Source organism: Dermacentor andersoni, chromosome 11, assembly GCF_023375885.2.
Source record: "Dermacentor andersoni chromosome 11, qqDerAnde1_hic_scaffold, whole genome shotgun sequence".
Classification (NCBI taxonomy): Eukaryota; Metazoa; Arthropoda; class Arachnida; order Ixodida; family Ixodidae; genus Dermacentor; species Dermacentor andersoni.
In genome coordinates this window covers 45,836,940-45,861,054 of record NC_092824.1, presented here as the reverse complement: position 1 = coordinate 45,861,054, position 24,115 = coordinate 45,836,940, and the positions used below count along the sequence as shown (strand labels likewise).

The 24,115-nt window shown below is 44.7% G+C and overlaps 1 protein-coding gene across 1 annotated transcript; it reads left to right on the top strand.

Annotated features, from left to right (window-relative positions):
* The first annotated feature begins 3,291 nt into the window (after nucleotides 1–3,291).
* LOC126518181 (phospholipid-transporting ATPase ABCA3-like) lies at nucleotides 3,292–20,436 on the top strand. The gene is made up of 4 exons (XM_050168025.1): nucleotides 3,292–3,648; nucleotides 7,375–7,562; nucleotides 15,216–15,389; nucleotides 20,205–20,436. The coding sequence occupies exons 1-4, from the start codon at nucleotides 3,292–3,294 to the stop codon at nucleotides 20,434–20,436; spliced, it is 951 nt and encodes a 316-aa protein (XP_050023982.1).
* The last annotated feature ends 3,679 nt before the right edge of the window (nucleotides 20,437–24,115 follow it).

The window sequence follows — 24,115 nt, the reverse complement described above, 5'->3', positions numbered from 1 at the left end:
TCGCCGAATTTCTTTGGAAGCATGCAAACTCGGCAGAACCAACCCTCTAGTACTGGGAGATCTCAATGCATGGGATCTCACCTGGGGCTACCCAAGAAAGGATTGTAGAGCAGGCATGATTACAAGAAAAGTAGAAGACCGCAATCTCGACTTACTAACACACCCAGCATCCCCCACGACAATAGGCAACAGCATAAGCACGGACACAAGTCCAGACCTCACATACATTAAAGGGGGGCTAGGCACCTGAAGAACAACAAGCAGAAATAATCATACGCAAGGCGTACAAGGCAGCGGTCAAGTTACAAGCCAGCACACCGACAGACAAGCTCCTAGATTTGGGCGCCCACAACGCCTTCCAAGAACACAGAGAAGTCCAACTCAAGGTTCAAACAGAGAAGCTGATGCAAACTCCGATGACCTGAGCGCCCCTCCCAAAACTTGGATATATTGAACAGATAAGGAAAATATCCAATACAATGGACATCCCAAACGAACTTCGCTGGAGGATCCGAGAGGCACGAATTCCCAAAAACATTTATCCAAACCTCCATAAAGGCTGACGAAAGGCACGGGCATACTAAATGCAGCGAACCTTTGCCAACAAGGACAACACAGTATACGTAGATATGGTCAAGAAATACCATAACTTAGAATGAATAGTGGCCGCAGTGATAAGCCGGGAGCACCAAGAATTGTCTAGTGGTTCACTACAACATTGTACCGTAACCGAAGCCGAGGACCTAGCTGTCGCCCTAGCAGTGTCGAAGGGCTTCAGGACCGTGCAATCACTCCCGTAATCTATGATTCACAAGCGGCCCACTGTAATATTCTGAATGACAGAGTAAGTTGCCCCGTACTCCGTGTACTCCTCGAGGCGGAAAGCGATACAACACACTCTTCTGAACACCAAACCGTGGTCCAACATAAGATCAAATGCGCTCAGACCACGCGAGGATAGCGGGACATGCGGATAGCGGCACACACGAACGGGGCATCTCGGGCCTATACTACAAACCGAGCCCACAGCGATACCGAATTCGAAGATCTCTCACCAGTCCACAAGGATTACCCGGCCATTCTAGCACATTACAGAGGGATCGGAAAGATATACTTGTCTCCACATAAATATCTTGTTAGAGGAGAGGCTGTCAGCAAGAGGCAACTTCAAAGAGGCACATTTACCAATCTATTCATACTAAACAAAATGCACCCTACGCAATGTGCAGACAAATGCCCCTGGTGTAACGTAAAACCCCTTCTCTATCACGCTACAGGGAATGACTGAAAGCAAATGCGGTTCCATTATTAGAAACCCAAGTGCGTAGTAATGGCAGTCACTGCTGGCCAGCGACCACCATAAAGACCAAATCGGCATAGTGCAGCGAACTCACAGGGCGGTTGAGGCCAATGGAACCCTGGGCTAAAGAAACCGACCCTGCTGAGCCCAACTGCGATAGAAGTATCACGACTTAAGATCCCCGTGGGCAGCCACGAAAAGCCTCTGTAAATAGAGCCAAATAAACTTTTACAACAAAAAAGAGCAATACGAATGATGGGTAGTACATGCATTTGTCTGAACTTTGTGTTTGTTGATTCATACGTTCTTCCAGCTTTGTTTATTACGCTTGATCTGCCTTCATTGTCGTAAATCTATCTATGCTTTTCTAAATGCAGGTGACTATGAACACGCACAATCGCTACTAATTGCTACGATTCAGCTTGTCGGTGTGGCCAAATCGAAACGCGCGACGTGTCTGAAGGCGCTCGCTTTCGCGCGACCAATTCATGAGGCCATTTTATGCCTCTTCTCGAACCATGGGCCCGTCGTGCAATGGTTTGAACATCGGGCTTATGTGCTCGTGGTCCAGTGCTCAAGTTATGTCGCCGGACGCTTTAATTGTGCTTATGTAATTATTTCTTGCGCATTATTTTGTGTAGAAGGACAAGCTTTAGAAAGTTGCGAAGTCATGCGAAGCCAGAAAGAGGGAGTTGAGGCACATATATCTACTGCGCATCGCTCCCATGTTGGCTGAACCGGCCCGCTTGAAGCTCCCTCAGACACTAGCGCCACAGTTCCCTCTAGTAATTTTTGTACGAAGCTCACCAGCTGCTTGAACAATGGTAGTTCAAACCACCATTCGCAGAGCTTCATTGCAAAAAACACGGGGCTTCCGCCACAGATTATGAATGCAGCTCGTCTCTTCAATAGCGCGGCCCTCTACTAAGCATTCTTTCCTCCGTGGCTTCATCGATTTTGCAGCCAAATGCGCTCCGCCCCAGTGAAGACCCTCTATGGGCTCGCGCGCGAACTGCGCATACGTCGTTGGCATGAAAACAGCCGCGGCGGCGGCGGCGCGAAAGCTTCCCTAGTATCTGCATAATTTCTATGGCAAGGAAATATTGTAAGGGCCTAGGTTTCTGGAAACCTAGGTGCTGTTTATTCTTAAGCGAGTACAATGAGGTTTGCATTCAAGGAAATAGAGTTCAGAAGAATGGAGCATTTCTATTAGGAACGGAGGGGCTTGCTATTAAGCACGCGTTTAGCAGCGCCGGGAAGCAAACGCAAATAAAGAGCACGCGTAGCGAGAGGCGTTAATCTCACGGGCACAGTTTCGCCAAAAATTTCCGACTTAGCCTATAGATCAATTAATTGCCGAGTTAAAGAGGCGCTCATTCCGATGGATATCAAGATGTATCCAGTTAAGGGAGTACGCATAGTTTAAATAAGAAACGAAATCGGTGACTCTAAACAATTATTTCTTGAATGCCGATAAAGGCAGAAGAAATGAGACAAACTATTAAAGAAGCCTTAGACAAAGAAAGAGACCAAGAATTTTCGAGAAGGACAAATATTAAATTCAACAAGACAAATCAGTGAGAAATATTGCTTTGAAGAGAAAATATTTCAATAAAAGTGCACAGCGCAAACTTCGTTCTGACCAGATGCCAAAAGGCAAAATCTAAGCCGTATATTCCTCTCTTTAGTAAAATATAAACAACCCATAGCATCCTCTCAAGTGTTATTTTTATTAGCTACAATCGAAGTTTCTGCTCAAACCGAAAATCAGCTCTGCCAGTTCAGCGCCCTCATTGAGATAGCCCTTTGCAGCGCTGCTTCTCGGTGGCTGGTGTTAGTTGCACGAGTTCTCGTTCTATGCAATCGCTTGTAAAAGTTGATCTTTTACAGGTGACTTCCTCGGGTTGGACTGCACCGGCGGTCTAATGCAATTCACTTACAACGGAATAGGCTTTGAGCTATCAGCCGTACTAGCCGAAGGCTTGCTCTTGATGGCGCTCATGATCTTCCTGATGTCCGGCTACTTGCTTTCGGAACACGCCCTCGCGAGCGATGAACTGCCCGGCGAACAAGACGTGGAGGAGGAGAAGAATAGAGTAAAAGCTGCGCGCCAGAAGGACGGGCTCGCAGGCTACTCGCTCCTAGCCTGGAATCTGCACAAGCGGTTTGGCACGCTGCACGCGGTCCGTGGCATATACATGGCGCTCCGGCCCTCAGAGTGTTTCGGCCTCCTCGGCGTGAATGGGGCCGGCAAGACCACCACGTTTCAGATGCTGGCCGGACTGATCAGTGTCTCGGACGGGGACGCTGTCACCTCGGTGGCGAAACTCAGTGGAAACATCCGCCAGGTGAGTGGGGCCCTCTGCTCTTTATTGCCACGGCGTGATGAACAGTGGTGTAGAGCAACGGAATGTCGCCGAAGCCACCATTCCGACAAGTGGGCATGCCTTAATCAGTGCTAGGCCGTATCGAAGATGCATGTATCTTAGATAGACTTTGCGTATCTTGTATTTGTACCCCGATACATCTGGCAAGACGTGTATCAGTATTTCTATTTCCGATACATGGAAGAATATATCCTTTGTCTTAAGATGCCAGATATTTCTATTGCAACATCACTGTAATAAACATTAAACGTTGATACATGGATTTGTCTCACCTTCATGCCTGTGGCATCGGACCTTCTTGCGAATTCGTTTATTACGCATTATCTACCTTCTTTGTCCTAAATTTCAGAGATGTCAACATTTTTTAAAGTTCAGAAGCTCTGCAAACACACACAGTCGACACTAATTACATCGGCTAAGCCTGTAGGAGTAGGCAAAGCGAAACACACCAAGCGTCTCAATGCGTTGACTTGCCTGCAAGCAATTCATAAGGCGTAACGGTCTCAGTATGGGGCTTCTGTGCTACAGGTCCTGTGCTCACACTGTGCCGTTGGACAACGTTAATAATGTTTCTCGAATGCTCGATTACACACCACTTTGTCAAAAAGCATGAGCTTGCGAATTCACGAAGCCGTTTGAAGCCAGAAGCACAAAGTTTAGCCAAGCTCTTGTACTAACCGTAGCTCCTATGCTGGCTGAACCGCCCCGATGGCAGCTCCTGTAGACAAAAGCAACAGAGTCCCACTATTAATTATTGTATTAATTCCTATGAATAATACTAAAGGCAAGCACATTTTTTATATTTCTACCAGAGCCCTAAAACAAGGGCAGGTGGTGAAGAGAGCGCCTCCCTATTGGTAGAGGCGCAGACTCCACCAACAGGGACTCCACCGGCAGGGACGAAACGGCATTACGCAGTCGGGTAAGGCCGTTTTGCGCTGCCTTTCAAGAGGAACTAGCGCTTTGAGGAAAAGGTTTGAACGTGAGCTCCCTTCGCTACACCCACAATCCATCATTCTCCGAAACGTACCCAGACAAAAGGGCAACAGGGGCTTGCCAATGAATATAGCCCATGCAGGGGCATAACCAGCGGCTGAGTGTCGGATCGCGCACATTGAGCGACATTCACCGCGGAGCGGCTTCCACGCGGTCTCGATAAACGCTGCCTCGCCTAATCGTCAGCGTCCGACGCGCCGCAGATGGCTGTCTGGCCGGAACGACACTTGCAATGAGATAGAGTTCAAATCAGGTCCGTGTGCTGTGGTGTGGTTCGGTGCGCCGTTGCGAACAAGCACTATACCCATTTTAATATTGCGGTTAGTGTCATCTCCAACCAATCTGCTTTGCCGGTAGCCCTTTCATGCTTTACATCTACTCTTGATTACGGAAGAGCCATATTTCTTTGTGTCCTCTACAAGACGATGGCCTCTCCCTGCGATTTCCAATTACTCCTGTCGTGAGCAAGCTGATTTGAACTTGCACCTGCAAATTTTTTTCTTTCATTATCCCACCTAACTTTCTGTCGTTCTCGTCTACGCTTCCGTCCCCGTGGTAGGAAGATACGCCGTGAACCGTCGTGTAACTCTAATGGTCCGCCGACTATCTAGTCTATGCAGAACATATAGCCTGCCGAGCTCTATTCATTTCTTTTAGCATCAACTAGACAATCGACTTTGCCCATTTGCTCACTGATCAACAGCGCTCTCTTCGCTGTTATTTTGGCCCTTAATGTGTTCTCGAACTTCTTTGTAAACCTCCGAGCTTCTTTCCCATGTGTTAGCAATAGTATGATGCAATCATTTTACATTTTTCTTTGCAAAGAGAGCAATAGGCTCCCAGTCATGATTTTGCATTGCCTTCCGTTTTCACTACAACCCAGTTCCATTCTTCTGTAAATATCCTCCTCATGAACGGGGTCCTTTGTGGCTAGTTGACCTAGATCAACGTAATGCTCTACAGTCTCTAGAGGCTGACTGGCTATCCTAAATTGTTGTTCTCTTGCCAGTCTATAGAAAGTTGCCTTTGTGTACAACATCATAAAGTTTAACCCCGCTCTTACACTTTCTCGGTGGAGGTCTTCAATCATTTACCGAAATAGTCGCAAGGGTTGCTGATTAGGACAATATCATGTGCAAGCCGAAGACTGCTAAGATATTCAGCGTTCATCGTCAGTCCTAAGCCTTCCTACCCTAATAGCTTGGACACTTCTAAGCATGCAGTGAACAACATTGGAGAGATTGTGTCTCCTTGCCTGACCCCTTCGTGGATATTTAATTTACCTCCTCTGATAGGACATTTACCTTTCAACAAGGTGAATCACGGGACGCCAAATGTGATGTGGCTATCATCCGAACTTAACTTCTTAGCCGCCGTTGTTGCCACACACTCATCCGAAACGGCTGAAGCTCAACTGAAATAAAACGATATGACGCATTTGCGCCACGTCGCGTCCGCATCTCGCGCAGGAGCAGATCCAACTGCTGTCAACTACTCTAGCTTAGCCATACTGCTCCTGCTCTGCCATTAGTGCTCCTGCTCCGGTTCGCCCATTGGAACGCAGGTACTCTGGACCGAACACTGTCGGGACGCTTTTGAATGCTCCTGTTTGCCCCCATTGAAATGCGCCATTAATCATTCTAAAGAAAATCCTTCGACCGGACTAGCCGCTTCGTTGCGAAACCCTAAGGGTCCCGAATTTTTCCATCCTTTCCACAACGCAATTCAGTAGTTTAGATTGAGGAGTAAAATGACTGACACTCATCTAAATATCCCTGCGGTATTCGAATTCGAAAGCAAAATGTCATCTCTAATTGATTGCATACGTTCATGATGCGTAATGTCTTACATTGTCCCGTGTCCTTCACGAGTCTAGCTTAATCCACCTTAATCCACCTTGCTCTAATTTAAAGTTAGTCACCTAACTTTAACTTGTTCCAAATTTAAATATGTATTACTACCGAGGTCGTACAAGACGCTGAGATGGTGTCACTGATGATGGTGATCACCACTCGCTGCGGACAACGCCGACTTCTATTCCTCATGGACCATTTAATGCCTTCGCATTAATAATGCACGCCTTTTGAAGGGAGTTCCGCGAACGTTTCCGTGCGGCCGAGAAGGGCCTGCGAAAGCGTGGTCGATGTAAAATGCAAGCGCAGTGCAACGTGTCTCCAAGCCCCGAATTTCATTAGAAACGCAATTATCGCTTATTTTAAAATAGAAGTTTCCTTGCGTACAACTCATTCCAGTCGACAAGAGCTTACATATTGGCCAGTGTTTGTTTTTCACGTCGCATTATACGGGCTCGATATTGAAGCACAGACAGGAGTTTCAGCTACAGCGCCAGCGAAAGCAGACGCCGTAGTGTGACAAGACAACATACGTGGGCACCGTCACTAAGCACTTCAACAGCAAGCCACGACCGCGCTAGGACGCAGCATCAAGCGCCGCAACTACTCCTGAGTTCGAGCGAGGCCGTGAATAACCAGAAACCCTACTGCTTCCGAACGGTGTGAAAATTTGCTTAGGATATGACGTATTGGTTGTCAGATTTGCCTACATCTGTGATTGATTTTTCTTCCATTTACATTTTTCTATTCTTTTTATTGATATTATTCACTCCCCTCTGTAATGCTCTTCACCTAGTGGATTATATATATTTTTTTCTTTATTTCACGTTCACCGCAGTGGCAGTCCCAGATCAGCTACTGCTTCCAGCTCGGAGGCCTACTGGACAATATGAATGCGTATGAGTACCTGTATCTGGTCGGTCGGCTGCGAGGCATCCCTGAAAACGAATTAAAGCCCATGGTGGACAGCATCTTATCCGTCGTCGATCTCACAGAGCACGCCTCAAAGCAGTGCGGCGTGTACAGGTTCGCAGATTTACATTCATGCGTTAACATTCTTAGTTCTTAGCCTACTTCAAGCACTTTCGCTGGACAATGTATGTATGTACCTCATGTGTTTGTTTATAAGCATGTTTCTTTGTATCTAATCGTCTTCCTCCCTAGCTGGGTCACTGGGAAGCCGGTTTGACTCACGGCTAGCGCGTTGGACGGCGAAGGTTAGCGAACAAGGTTCGAAGCCAACAATTAAACCAGCTTGAGTCATTGAGCATGTGGCAATGCGTACCTACGTGCAGCTCTTCAACAGAACTCTTTGATACCAATTTGGGTCTCTTGGTATATGCCAGTAGGTGGGCTGTTCTTAAAATAATGTCTTTGAAGCCAACTTGGGTAAATAGGTATGCGGCACTGGCAATGCGCCGCTCTACAATGAGGAAAATGATCCATTAAGTTTTTCTGATGTTGAGTGAAATCAAACAGAGGTCACAAGGGTTCATTGATGACATAAATTGTACACATTGGCAAGTTGATCCGTAAGCTCCCTGGCTATGTGCCGCTTTCAATGAACGACTTTCGCCGCAACACTTTATCAAGCTGCGACATGAATGTCCTGGGTGCATTCCGCTCTTAATGAACCTCTCGCCAATTCGCCAGCATAGGGCCCGTGTTTTCCAGCGTATGCGTGCACCTGCCAACAAAGCATTTCGGGCCCGATGCGCAGGCTTCGCGTTAGATGGCTCCAGGTGTTTTGAGGGAAGGCCGAAACAGGTGTCCCGCTGCCGTACATACTTCATGCATAATTCCTTTCGATGGTGGCAATATGTTTAGTCACTGTATTGATTCAATGCTAACGCATGACCGTCGTCAGTCATAGTGAGATGCGTTCTGCCGCTACTTTCTTCAGCGAGGTTGTCTATGCCTGGGTTCATGGGATTTCTGAGTGGCGTAACCTCGAAGGCAAACTATCATCATTAATGGCTTTTACCATAGTAAGGCAACGGCTGTACGCATTCAGCAAAGTGAATTTTATTTATTTATTTGATACTGTCAACCCCGTTTTTGAGGTCATTACTGGGAGATTGATGTGCGAAGAATACGTGATACATAATTTTCTTTCTATGTAACATACAAATTCACTGGCGCTCTTGGTAGTCAACAGCAAGAACGAGAAAAAAAAAGGAGCGAAGAACAGTAGTTATACAAAGAAAAGTCAACAAAAATGCTGGTAGCAAAAATTTAGTATAAGTCCTCGCAAAAGAAAGTATCTAACGCATTTTCGAATTCGGCAGAGCCCTCGCTCCTCACAGCTGCATTAGGCAATCTGTTCCACATTTTAATCGTGTAAGGAAAAAAGGAGAAATGAAAAGCATCAGTACGTGTTAAATAAGGTTGAATAGCTCTGCTTTTGTTTAGACGATCGCATCTCCTTCATGGAGGTTGTAGATGTAGATTCTTGTTTGTTTTTGTTCGCCCACTCGTGATCTTAAAAAAACATTTAGCCTATGCTTACATCTGCGTTCCTTCCTTCAGGGGCTCTAGTTCAGAAGATTTCAACAAGGCTGTGACAGATTCCATGCGTCGGTATTTACCGCATATGAAACGGACTGCCAATCTTTGCATTCTTTCTATTTTTGCTTTAAAGACTTTCTGATGAGGGGACCACACAACACAAGCGTACTCAAAGACTGGTCGTACAAATGTTTTGTAGGCTGTTAATTTCACGTCCCGTGTAGCACATTCCAGTTTTCTCTTTAACAAGTATAGTTTTTGGTTTGGCTTGGAACATATTATCAATGTGTGAGTGCCATTGCAATGTGTGCATAATACTGACGCCTAAGTATTTGAAAGATGCTGCATTATTCAGAGGATGGTTTCCGATGTGGTATATGAAGGAAAGTTCACTCCTACTTGAGAGAATATGCGTAAATGTTGTTTTGCTATAGTTTATTTCGATGTCCCATTTTAAACACCACTCGTCTAATGCTTATGAATGTCTATTGAGATTAATTTGGTCACATTCGCAACCTAGTGGAGAATAAATAAAAAATCATCGGCAAAGAGTTTCATTTTAACAGGCGGTTCAACTAGTGCACCCATATTATTAACAAACTACAAAAACACTATTCGTCCCAAAACGGAATCTTCGGGAACCCTAGAGTACACACGCAATGGATTTGAAATGCAATCCTCAATCTTTACAGACTGTTGGCGCCTAGATAAATAGGCTTCTATCCAATGAATTACTTCTTTACCTATTCCTATTTTATCGAGTTTAAAAAGCAATTTACGGTGAGAAACTTTATCGGAAACTTTCCTAAAATTAACACTTATTACGTCAATTTGTAGGTGTGCATCCATATTCAAGTAGAAATCATGGAGCGTTTCTATTAACTGTGTCACCGTAGAAAGACCGCTCCTAAATCCATGTTGGATTGTGGAAAGTAACTCGTTAGCGTGAAGAAAACTAATAATATGTTTTGCAATAATGTGTTCCAGGGCCTTGCAGCAAACTGACGTCAAGGATATAGGTCGGTAATTGTTTACTTGAGTACGGTTGCCATCCTTCAAAACAGGGATTACTATTGCATTGCGCCAGTCTTGTGGAAGTCAATGAGATTCAATTGACTTTGCAAATATTATCTCCGAGTAGAAGGAAACCCATTCGGCATATTGTTTCGAAAATTCTGTTGGTAGACCATCCGGTCCGCTTCCCTTCTTCGCGTCTACTTCAGGCAGCAATTGATAAACCCCTTCAAGGATGATAGTAACTGGTTTCATTGCGGTCCTCATGTCGCCGTTCATATATTCGCCTATCTTATCACCTTTGTCGGTTGTATAAGCAGACTGAAAGAAGCGATTGAAAGTATCAGCTAAGTCTTCCACTCGTGTCAGGACTTTCCCTTTATGTTCGACCTGTTCATTTTTTCCTTTGTTTCACTCAAGTAACGCCAAAATTTATGTGGTGAACTTTTAAGACAGTTGGCAAGCGTGTCATCAAAGAACTGTTTTTTGGATTTCACAAGAGCTTCTTTCATATCAATTTTTGTAGCTGCAACTTCCATCGCCCTCACTTTCCGTTTTCGTAGTCTTTTATTTTCCGTTTCTTATGGATAATGCTGCATGTTATGCAGGGGTTTCGTTTGCGCGTTTTCTTAAGACGAGTTGGAACAAAGCGCTCGACGCAAGCTATGATGCTACTTTTAAATCTTTGCCACAGTTGCTCCACAGACTCGCACGTCGATGCCTGCTCGAAGTAACTAAACTGTAATTCTAAAAAATCGATGATGGCGGTGTCATATGCATTTTTAAAGTATTACTTTTACCGGAAGAAATGGTCTCCCTACACTGCACACACTGGTCTGTATGTTTAAAGACAACACTTTATGGTCTGATATGCCCTCCAATATATCTAATGCATAATCCATTATGTTGTGCGATAGGAAAAGAAGATCAAATAATTACTTTGACTTCTCTGTAACTCTAGTTGGTTCTTGCACAATTTGTTCCAAGCCATCAGAAAATTTTATTTCCAAGAGCTTTTCTGAGCTAACTGTTTCTGTCTCGCCGGGCAATAAAAATTGCCAATCGAACAGATCACGCATTCTTTGGAATCATGCATACAACGCAAACACAACATATAGCATACAACATACAACAAACACACATACAACGTACAAGATAAAGAACAATCTGAAAATAAGCATCCGAACCACATAATTGATGATAAGGCCCTCCTGTGCCTACACGCAATGCGAAGCACGCAGTGCTTCCCGCATACGTTTCCAGTGAAGATTTCTGTTGCGCAAACTGCCGGCCGACGGCAGCTTGCGACTTGGGGAGTGACGTCCCTAGCCTTTCGTATGTAAAATAACCTGTCTATTAACTCACTTCGATGTTGTTTAGCAGCACCACTGCGGGTAGCGGCATGCTGTCAAAATTACTAATACTGGCATTGCTACTATTACTGCAAAATAGCATTACTACCATCACTCTAAAGTCATAAAACATTCCTTACCTCTCTCAGCATTTCTTGTGGTGGTTTTCAACAGTTTCGCTAGACATCCACTATTTCGCATGGCTGGGATGGCGGGCCATTTTTTTCTTTAGGCTGAAGGTTCTACACTAAGCAATTTTAAACATATCCGATACCACTGTGGTCAGTGCGACCGTCTGTCTACCAAGTGTACGATGTCACATGGACGTGAGTTGAGAATCTCGTGGGTGGCCATGGGAAAATATCGTTTTACAGCGAAGCTGTGTATGGCTAGGATTCCGCGAATACTTCTTGACGTAATGTCGACAGAAAATCTTCGTCATCGATGGCTGATAACCCAAAATGCAATGGATCATACCCCAATAAGGCAGAGGCTGCAAGCACTCAGCGAAGTGAAGAAAACAACGCATATATCTTCATTAGAGGATGCTCAAAACAAGCATCCCAACCATATAATTGATGGCAAAGCGCTCCTGTTCCTACATAGTGGCTACGGTGTTGTGCTGTTAAGCATTAGGTCGTGAAATTGAATCCCGACCACAGCTGCCGCATTTCGATGGGGGCGAAATGATAAAACGCGAGCGTACTTAGATTTAGGTGTACGTTCAAGGAACCTAGTTGGTCACGGTGCCTCATAATCAGATCGTGGTTTTCGCACCTAAACCCCATAGTTATTTTGCACCTAGAAGCACTGCGAAGCAGGTAGCGCACCCCGCACACGCTACCCAGTAACGCTTACTGCTGCGCAAGCTGCCGCGGCGACGGCAGCTTCACTGTAGCATACGAAGAAAGGTGTGACGTAGCTACACTTTCGTACGTAAAAGATGAACCCGCCTAGCAACTGATTTGTGTTGTGATAGTGCAATGTGAAGGCCATATGGAGTAGGGCTCTTGAAGAGCAACGTGCATACGAAGCACGGTTCGGTCACTCTTTCTCGTGCTCTCTTTGCAAGTGTACAAAGTAGCGGCCCAAGCGAAATGACAGGCCGTGAAAACGTTTCAGAATTAAAATTAGGCAAAGCGCATGTGAATGTCGCCTAGTGAATAATTTCAACCTAGGACAAAATGAGCCATCGTTCCAGGTGTCGTGTACAGCTTCGCTGTCCAACCACTTTCCTATCGTGGATTGGATTTCCCATCGTGGACTTTCCCATCGTGGATACTTCTCCAACTACCCCGGTCATGTAATAATTGTGGCCATGTTGTCCCTGCAAACTTCTTAATCTCATCCGCCCACCTAACTTTCTGCCGCCCCCTGCTACGCTTCCCTTCCCTTGGAATCTAGTCCGTAACCCTTAATGACCATCGGTTATCTTCCCTCCTCATTACATGTCCTGCCCATGCCCATTTCTTTTTTTTTTATTTCAACTAAGACGTCATTAACTCGCGTTTCTTCCCTCACCCAATCTGCTCTTATTCCTTAACGTTACGCCCACCATTCTTCTTTCCATAGCAGGTGCGTCGTCCTCAATTTCAGAAAAACCCTTTTCGTTAGCCTCCAGGTTTCTGCCCCTTACGTGAGTACTGGTAGGACACGGCTGTTACACACTTTTCTCTTGAGGGATAATGGCAACCTGCTGTTCATGACCTGAGAATGCCTGCCAAACACACCCTAGCCCATTCTTATTCTTCTGATTATTTGAGTCTCATGATCCGGATCCGCGGTCACTACCTGCCCTAAGTAGATGTATTCCCTTGCCACTTTAAGTGCCTCGCTACCTATTGTAAACAGCTGTTCTCTTCCCAGACTGTCAAAGATTACTTTAGCTTTCTGTAGATTAATTTTTAGAACCACCCTTCTGCTTTGCCTCTCCAGGTCAGTGAGCATGAATTGCAATTGGTCCCCTGAGTTACTAAGCAGGGCAATATCATCAGCGAATCGCAAGTTGCTAAGGTATTCTCCATTAACTCTTATCCCCAATTCTTCCCAATCCAGCACTTGGTGCCTCTTTATGGCCAGGAATCTTGCAGGAGCGATGTCCAAATTATTCCGTGTGTGCAGCCACTGGCTCTCGCATAAAGATGAATGATTCGCAGGAGCTCGGCATTCCCCTCTCACTTTCTTTCTAAATAATTTCAAAAATTTCAAATAGTGACTCCTCGAGTCGAGCATAAATGCAAAAGTCATTGCAACTCAGCTTTTCAATTAGAATTGAGAAAATTTCAAATTTTCGCACACTCCTAATTACTGCTCAACGCTTTGCTGTCTTCTTTAAAATATTGGGCGAACACATCACCGTGCCACGTGGGACTACCGCCAGTTAACTAAAAAGTGACGGCCACAACCCGGCTCAAAATACTTGGGCAGTGGTAGAATACTATCAGCGTAACCAGTACAGCAATTTAAGAATAGGTGAACAATACAAAGCCTGTCGACATAGGCAAAAACAAAGTGAGTGTTCTATAGATTTGAACGCAATATTTCAACGTAGCTTTCAACGCAAGAAATACATCGAGTTTCTGTGTTTGTTTGTTGCATTGAAGGTTACTATGGATTACACAAGCCCAGCGTATTAATTTAGATTGAAGCTGATTATGCGGACCGTGTGCCATCTTTGTCAGACTTCGCTAAAATTCCGAAGATTGTGCAATGCCGGGTCGACCCGCCCTTGCAAGAAAAAAAAGCACTCGTAGAACCACAAAATAAAATCCCTTGTAAAGCGTAGTCACCACGTGAAGCACGCTAACGCGAAAAGGACATGATATAATGGTGCAACAGAAGATTTACGCTATAGACTGCTTGCGAAATCTGACTTGCATGGTGTAACACTCGATGTAACTAACACCGCTTCGCTTTTCGACCATCTTCACGGACTGGGAAGATCGGTGATGTTTTTTTACGCTGGTTTCGATACTTAAAGGTTCATATTTAAGGACGCTGTAACACAAAGCTATAGCAGCGTTTTCGGTATGCTCGAGCGAGATTCCTCTTGTGCATACTTCAGCAAAGCACCTAATTTATAATGACTTTATTTCAAGTGTTTCACTCAGTTTACTCTCCGTGACTATAAATAATGCTGAACATGCTGGTCCAGTTCTTGTTGATGATGTTTGGACTTCCTTGGGCTAAGGCGGGAAAGGGAAATATGCAATTGTTTTAACACGTCGGTTTGAAAATGGTATACAAGTCTGTGTAAAACCTTCCTGTTCGAATGAACCAACTTTGCCAGCGGCGTTCGGTTCTTACGGACGCTCTGATTTTTTTTTAAATTGCCTCTTTTAACAAAATTGATAAAGCCTGACTACCAAATGGCGCTATTGTCTATCAATTGATTTCTAAAACGAAAATTCGGCCACTCAAGGGACCATAAGAGCGAAGCGGTTGCAGAGTGCTTCAGTGTTATTCACGAAAATATACTATTTCTGGCTGCGATTTAGTATATACAGTTTTTAGTGACTGTTACGTACGGCGTAATTATTTCACCGAGGCCAAGCTTAGTTGGGGCCCCGCAGACCTCTTCCCTAGTCTGCGGTAGATAGGCACCCCCTCTTGACAAAAATGAGCTGATATGACTACTCGCAACGGCGTCTCCTCGTGAACTCGCTCTCTCTGTATATTTTTTATTAGTAACCGCACCGCAGTAGGCTCCGCAATATTTATCGCCCCTCTCGCAGTCAGCAACATCCGCAAACGTTGCTTTGCTGACGTGAGTGAGCACTTCCTTCCCGCCCTCGCCTACTTCCAGCGGAGGCAACCGCCGAAAGTTGTCCATCGGTGTCGCTCTGCTGGGACTGCAGCCGTTCGTGTTTCTGGACGAGCCGTACGCGGGGGTGGACGTCGTATCGCGGAACAAGATCTTCCGAGCCGTCGCAGAGATCAAGAAACGCTCGATGACAACCTTCGTACTTACGTCACACAAGTGAGTGCTGTCAACACGCAGCAGAAGTCGTCAGACAACGAAGCTAGAGAGCAGAATTCGAAGGCTCGATTTGTTAGACAGAACGAAGCGGAGCCAGTCCAGAATCAAGTCCCAGTATAAGCATAGATAAACCGGCGCTTCTTTTTTAACACATTCTTGTCAAGTTTTTCCTGCAGCAATTGTAATGTTCTGGTGTAGATATCCGATCAACATCCAGAAAACGGAAGAATATGCAACACAACGTTATCAGTGGGCAGCGCCAACCGGACGACAGACGTTAAGTCAACAACTCGCCCAGCTTGCTGCAATAATTCAATAAAAGGAAACTTTTTTTACATATGTGAGCGGCAACACTGATAATTACGTAACTTGTCAACTTTGTGAAGGAGATGAATGTCGCTCTCCCTGAAATTTGACAAATTTCCATACGTCAAATCAAGCACAGATTAAACTTCTGTGGTTCAACATTGGGGCCTGCTACATAACGCATATGAACTGGCACAAAAGTAGTCTTCAAAGTAGTCTAGCTAGCAGTGGCACAAAAGTAGTCTTCAAATACTATGTCGCCGTATTTTGTGCCAATAAGATAGGTATTTAGGAGGTACGAAGAACCAGATGCTCTTTACAACACACTTAGTCTTTGCGAGTTCACGAGAAAAAGCTTGCAATCTTTGCTAAAAATACGTGTTATTGTTTTCTTTACATTCATCTGACTCTCTCTGTTCAGCTGTGCGTAGCAGGATGTTCCATTCATTGAAAAATATTTCACCGCCGAAAGTTAATGCAAATGTAGAAAGAATAATGAAGCGGTAAATTAATTAAAGGAGGGAAATATAATATGCCTCATGTAGGATCCCATTCCACATTCTCCACATGACGCGAGCAATGCTATACCAATTAGGCAACCGTGACGGCTCTTTCATCTTCCAATTTCTCGGTTGTTTTTATTGTGACAGCAATTTTATGGAGACTACTACTACAGTCAGAAGCTCGAATCCTTGCGTTCTAGTAATTATTTTTTCTCAAGGTGTGAAACTCGAATTCACCTCCCCGAGTACACAACATCTCCAGGCTTGAAGTGGCGCCTAGCACCGGCCAAAATTTCGAGGGCAAGTGGGGCTATACTAATCCAGTTACAATAAAATTAGGAAGACCCACTAAGCTTCAACAAGACACTCCCTCACAAGAACAGAAATTGGCCTCCCTGGCACAGTATTTGGCCACTCCATCCCAAATGGCTCATTTGTTTATCCAATGGCCCTCAGTCCCCAGCAGCTGCAAAGCAACTGACCAAGGCGGCGGGCTGACCTGTAACGCAGCAAAGGGTGCTAAGAATCTCTGGACCCGGACAGGCGGCGAACAAAAACTGACCCTTGCAACCTTTAACACCCGAACCCTCTCAAACAAAGCTAGCCTAGCATGACTCTTTGGGGAAATATCAGGTATTGTTTGGGATATCATTGGCCATAGTGAGGTTAGAATAACTGGTGAGGCTTATACAGTGCTGACAAATGACCACGTCCTCTGTTATAGAGGACTACCATAAAAAAGCAGTTCGGAGTTGGATTTCTAATCCATAAGGACATAGCGGGCAACATTAACGAATTTTACACCATTAATTAGAGGGTAGCAGTAGTCGCACTAAAGCTGAATAGGATGTATAGATTAAATGCAGTACAAACCTACGCTCCAAACTCCAGTCAAGACGATGAACAAATAGAACAGTTTTATGAAGGTGTCGAATCAGCAACGCGAAAAGTGCAAATTCAGTATACTGTAGTCATGGGTGACTTCTATGCAAAAGTGAGGGAAAAGCAGGCTGTTGAGAAAGCAATTGGTAACTATGGCGTGGATTCTAGGAACACTAATGAATGATGTTGGTAGAATTTGGGGAAAGAAATAAGCTGCGACTGATGAACGGCCTCTTCAGGAATCGTTGGAACAAATCGTAGACCTGGAAAAGCCCTAATGGCGAAACGCGAAATAAAATTGATTTCATACTTCCTGTTGATCCCAGCATAGTGCAGGCTGTAGAACTGTTCGGTAGGGTAAAGTACAGTGATCATAGTTAGTGAGGGCTAGGATTCACCTCAATTTGATGAGAGAAAGTGTAACATTCGTCAAGAAGAAACAGGCCAACCTAGACGTAGTACGGGTAAAAGCAAACCAATTATGGTTGGCGCTTGCAAACAAATATGCAGCCTTAGAACAGAGATGAAGATGACATAGAGCCAATGAATGAGACCGTAACTAGGCTGGCTTCAAAAGGAGCAACTGAAGTGGGACGTAAGGAACCAAGGCAACTAGTAGATAAGCTCTTCCAAGAAACAAACGACCTAATTAAAAACGACAAAGATTGAAAGTTTCCAGCTCAAGAAGTCAGATAGAATTCACGGGACTGTCCAAACTAATCAGCAAGAAGAAAATACGGGATATTCAGAAATTATAACGTGACAAAGACTGAGGAAGCAGTAAAAATTTACGCAGCCAGAAAACAGTAAGAAGAAAGGTAGGCATTGGACAACCCAATATGTATGCACTGAGGGATAGGCAGGGTAATATCATCAGCAATCTCGAACCTATAGTAAAAGCAGCAGAATTCCATACTGACCTGTATACTACACAAAGTAGCCATGATGCTTCCATTTGAAGTAGTATTGAATAGGTTACAGAGGCTCCATCTATAACTAGCGAAGAAGTTATAAGGGCCTTGCAAGAAACAGGGAAAAGCGGCACGAGAAGATCGACTACCAGTCGATTTCATCAAATATGGTGGAAACATAATGCTTAAGAATCTAGGGGCCCTTTATACGGACTGCCTGTCGACTTCAAGTGCCCCAGACAACTGGAAGAATGAAAACGTTATACTAATCCACATAAAAGGAGACGTTAAAGAATTGAAAAATTATAGGCCCATTAGCTTACTCCCAGTATTATATAAAATATTTACAAGAACAATCTTCCATAGAGTAAGGGCAACACTGGACTTTAGACAACCAAGGGAACAGACTGGCTTCAGGAAGGAACACATTACAATAGATCACATCCGTGTCATCAATCAGGTAATGGAGAAATCCGCAGAATACAATGCAGCCTCTTCATACGGCTTTTATAGATTACGAAAAAGAATTTGATTCAGTAAGAACACATTACGTAATCAAGGAGTGCAGGACGCTTACGTAAATAGCTTGGAAAGTATATACAGAGATTCCACAGCTACCTTAATTCTCCACAAGTAGGCCTATACCTATAAAGGGGTCAGAAAAGTAGACACAATCTCTCCAATGCTATTCACTGTGTGCTTAGAAGAAGTATTCAAGCTATTAAACTGGGAAGGCTTAGGGGTAAGGATGAACGCCGAATATATCGGCAACCACTGATTTGCAGATGACATTGTCCTGTTAAGCAACACGGGGAACGAGTTGCAACAAATACTTGAGGACATGAACAGAAAGAGTGTGAGAGTGAGGTTAATTAATATACCCGCCGTGGGTGCTTAGTGGCTAGGCTGTTGGGCAGCTGAGCACGAGGTCGCGGGATTGAATCCCGGCTACGGCAGCCGCATTTCGATGGGGGCGAAATTCGAAAACACCCGTCTACTTAGATTTAAGTGCACGTTAAAGAACCCCAGGTGGTCGAAATTTCCGGAGCCCTCCACTACGGCGCGCCTCATAATCAGAAAGTTCTTTTGGCACGTAAAACCCTATAATTTTTGAAGATTATTATGCAGAAGACAAAGATAATGATTAATAGCCGAGCAAAGAAACAAGAGTTCATGATCGCCTGTCAGCCTCTAGAGTCGGTGAAGGAGTACGTTTGCATAAGTCAAATAATCACAGGGGGACCCTGATCATGAGAACGAAATTTACAGAAGATTAAAATGCGATGTAGCGCATTTTGTAGAAATTGCCAGGTCTTTACTGGAATCTTACAATTATCATTACTAAGGTGTAGAATCAATGCATTCTACCAGTGCTGACATAAGGGGCAAGAACTTGGAGACTGACAAAGCTCGAAAACATGTTAAGGACCGCGTAAAGACGCTGGAACGAAGAGTGTTAGGTATACCGTTAAGAGACAAGAAGAGAACGGTCTGTATCAGAGAGCAAACAGGGATAGCCGATATTCTAATTGACGTTAAGAGAAAGAAATGGAGCTGGGCAGGTCATGTCAGGCGCAAGTTCGATAACTATTGGGCCATTAGGGTAGCAGAATGGGTACCAACAGAGCGGAACGGCACTCTAGGACGGCAGACGGTAGGTGGGGCGATGAAATTAGGAAATTCGCTGGCGCTAGTTGTGATCGGTTGGCGCAGGACAGGCGTAATTGGAGATCACAGGGAGACGCCTGTGTCCTGCAGTGAACATAAAATAGTATTATTATTATTATTATTATTACTATAAAGCTCCAATTTATTATATCCCGTTTGCTCACTTGAGATACTCCAACAGATGCAGTTTACAAAAATCACACATAGTTTTTCGGAGGCGCAGAGTTACGGGTTCTTAAACTTTGGGCCCCTGCTACTTTAGCAATTTACCAATTTAGCAGTTACCAATTCTCGTCAATTTTTTGTAAACAAGTGAGTATATCTATATATACTCTGCCTTCTTCAGTTGCCAAAATAAGACTTTTTTCTCAGAAATTCAACACGTTATTCCACTTGGTGGAGTGTTTTTCTCGCAAGATCAATTCCGCGTTCTACGTTTATATGAATAGGAATGTCGGAGATAACATTGAGTTAAGTCCTCTTTTATTTTTAAAATCCACGTTTCTTTTAATACTGAGCACCGCACGAATCTCAACAACCCGCAGCATGGACGAATGCGAGTTTTCTTGCGACCGGCTCACCATCATGGTCGACGGCCAAATGCTGTGTCTGGGCACGCTGCAACACCTGCGAGAAAAGTTCGGTCAGGGCTACCGAGTGGAGTTCTTTCTCAAGCCCACTGTCGCTGTAGACGAAGTCAAGTTCAAGCAAGCTGTGGACAAACTGTTTCCCAGTATTCAACTCAAGGACACCCAGAAGGTACACAGGTTATACTAATGCGTTTGCATTCTGGGGGCTTGTACTTTTGGGGCTTATGTATCTATCTGTGTTTGTTCACGTCCATGCACCATCTGTTTGTTTGTTTCTATCTGACCGTTCTCCCGTCTACCAGGGTCCCTGAGTAGTCAGTGGCGGAATGGGTAGCGCATCGGTCTGCTGCGGTGTGGTAAAACGTTAGAAAGCAAAGACCAGACGAACTTGGGTCACTGAGTAGGTAGCAACATTTGTACCGCCCATAAACGAACATCTTTCATTGCGACATCAGTCACTATGGACGCACGACTGGGTAGGTACCACTATTCAAAGAGACCTTCTGAAGCGTCCTTGGAGTACTGAGTATGTGCCACCCGGTCTGTACTAATCCCGAATGAAAATCTTTAACCACAACTTATGTACCTAGATATGCGCCACTAGTGATGTGCCTCTCTACAATAACGAAAAAGGTCCTTTAAATTTCTGCGATGCTACGTGAAACCGAAACCCTGTCAGAAGAGTTACTCAAGGAGAGCAACACGACACATTGACAGGCTGCGCCCATAATGCGCTGCGTATGTGCCGCTCTTCAGAGAACTTGTCACCAACTTGGATCACTACGTATGTGCTTCAGTGTGGGCGACGAGCGAGGGAACAATTAGAGAGTTATAACTCAGCAAGCCCGTGGGCAAGCTGCCCTAGCGGGCCAGCACAGACGCTAGTGCGCATGCGCGGTACAACATGCGCAGTGGCATCTACGCTGGCCCTTTGGGCCCGTTGGGCCGCTGGCTTGCCGAGCTATACCTTTCTATTATCAGCGGTCGCTGATAATAAACCTCTCCCTGCTTGCAAACAATGTGACGGCACTGGGCGTGGGCGGTGCATCGGCATCGACATTTTCTCTCTGGTTGGCAAAAGCCTCCATTTCGGTTTAGGTTTCCACGCGGACAACCCACTATGGAGCTGCCGGAGTATGTGCAGTCGCTGCCCGAAATTGCGCGCCAGCGGTACGCCAAAAAGCTGGAAGTTCATGGCAACCAGTATCCTGACCCGAACACAATTTCAGTGGGGAAGAATGACCCGAAGCCTTGGCCATACGCTAGGTTTGGGGAGATATACTTGTACCACGTTCACACGCCTAGCCCGTGCAAAGCCGAGGCGATGAAATCCTACCGATCGCTGAAAACGTACGGCCTTGCCATAGATGGGCACGTACACAAAGTGCTAATTTCTGACTTGAGTATGGAATGCTGTATCCTGAAAGCAGAAGTGACGCCATTGCAGAGGACGGCCGCCAAGCCTTACGAGGCATGGGCTCTTGTTTGTGGCGACGGCAGCGTCCGCACTGTGCATTGTACGTGCATGGCTCGGTGAGTTGTCTTTTTTTATGAACATATTTTTCTTGCTATTTACGCTCAGTTATGAGAATTCATTCCTGTCATCTCATTAAGTTGCATTTGCAACGCGCACAGAGCCGTACTGGCCTATCGCGTTCGCATCGATTGAGCTTTCCAGCAAGCTGGTGGTTCACCTCCAGCGAATCAAACGTAAGTCATAGTGCATGTGTTTAGACCGGAATCTATGCTTGTTGGATTACGTTGTAGCTCAGTGTGGTTTTAGCGATGTCGACACCAATAATAATCTGAAACAATTGCTATCATATTGCGGCACGTGTGCGCTCACGCCGTCGATAGGAAAGCAGCGACTTGTGGAGCCACACAATGTGAACTGCGCGTTTGTTTTGGCTTGCCTGTGTGAAAAGTCCAGGGCATTGCACGGATGCCTTGCTATAACATAGTTTCTAAACCGTTAGTGAAGCTCTTCGATAAGCCTGCAGTGATGATTCTGACATTTTCTACAGTGGAGCCCAATTCTAATTTCCTATTCTGCTTTAGACAAATGGTCATGGTCTTCTTTGTAAAAATTGCTATGAATGCACAATTTGTTGTTTTCTTGCAAACTTGGAGAAGCCTGCGCACATCTGGCCGCACTGCTCTTCAAGGTGGAGCTGCTCGTTTCGTCTGCGTTTGCGAGGTCCACAACATCCCAGCTTTGCGAGTGGAACAACACGTTTCGAGAAAGTGTAACGAATTTTGTTGCTTGCGTTTTTTTTTCAGTCTGGAAGGAATTTTCAACAAAATCAGCCTTTATGTTTGTATGTGCAAAAATAGGTACCATAAAAACCGGAATATTGGTCTAACTTTTTTTTTAGAATACCCTGGCAAATGTTGACCCCCGTCTAATGTACTGGTCACATTTTACCAGCTCATACCGGTTTCCTTAATTTTCTTTAAATTTGAAATTTCCTATATTCCCTCTTTCTCAACAATGTTATGCACACGTGCACTAGCAGAAGTTTTTATATGCACATATGTGCATTTTTTCACCATACAATGTGCATGTCATAAAACTACTCATTCAAATCCTTATTATAATGTTTCCCCATAAAATTCAGATTGTCACACAATTGTCAATCCAGATGAAACAGTTGGCGTCACATCACCAAGAAAAATCAGAAATTCCCATTTCCGTACAGTTACAATAATGTATCTTGAAGAAATTATATGTAGGACTGTTTTCGCGCTGCACAAAAAGATATGTTTGCCATTTAGGTCCTGTGAGCTATTGTGCTCGGCGTTGGTGCTGCATTATGCTAGATCGATAGCCTAGGGCAATAGTTCTTGCAACATGCACTACCACGGTACTCTCTTCGCACCACATAGCCTCCCTGCCGTGTGCATAACTGGCGTGTTCCAAGAGTGTATTACAAGGAAACCGTAGTATCAACGAGTACTGAAAATGTGTGAGCGCTGGTGAGGTACATTTTATCAATAGGTGGATAGGGTGGCTGAGCAAAAGGTTTCGCATGCTACTTCACGTTTATTAGATAACAAGAGACTAATGGACTTGTGAAAAAGAAATAACGCACGCCCATCGTGAAATTAACACCGTAGCAAGTGGAGCTTTATGGCACCATTAATAACCCAAACGCTATCCACCTCCATGGTGCAGCCAAAAGGAGAGTTCAATAACATTTTGTTTATTGATGGTTTATTGATGATGCCATAAAACTCCTTTGTTGATATCATGATGCTCACTGCTGCCCTTTCCCGAGCTTTTGTGCGAGTGGATGCATGTGCATTTTCTTTTCCCTAGTCATTTCACATCGTTATGCATTAAACTTGAGTAGTAGCATGCCAAATCTTTTGCCTGGCTATCCTATCCACCTATATTTAATATGTACCTCACAAGCGCTCACATATTTTCACTACTGGCTGATACTACGGTTTCCTTCTAATACATTCTTAGAATGCGCAAATAATGCACACGGCAGGCGGGCTGTGAATAAAGTGCCATGGCAGTGCATTTTGCAGAGACTAATGCCCTAGGCTAGCGATCTGGCATACCACAGCACCAACATGCTGAGCACATTAAATCCCGAATCTTTTCGACTACTGCACGTTAAACTGTTCCAGGAAGCTCCTGTAATATCTAAAAGAAGCATAGCAAAAAATTTTTGGAGGTGACACTATTGTCATGTTTGGCAAACACCGCGTTTAGGATCTGCCATGTAATCAACAAATGGCTTGGTCTCTTTGTATGTGTTTTTAGGGTTATGCATTGTGTGGTAAAAACACAGGTGTATACACTATCGTTGTGAAGTAACATTTCTTGCAAGTTTGAGCATCCGTTTCAGTGCCCT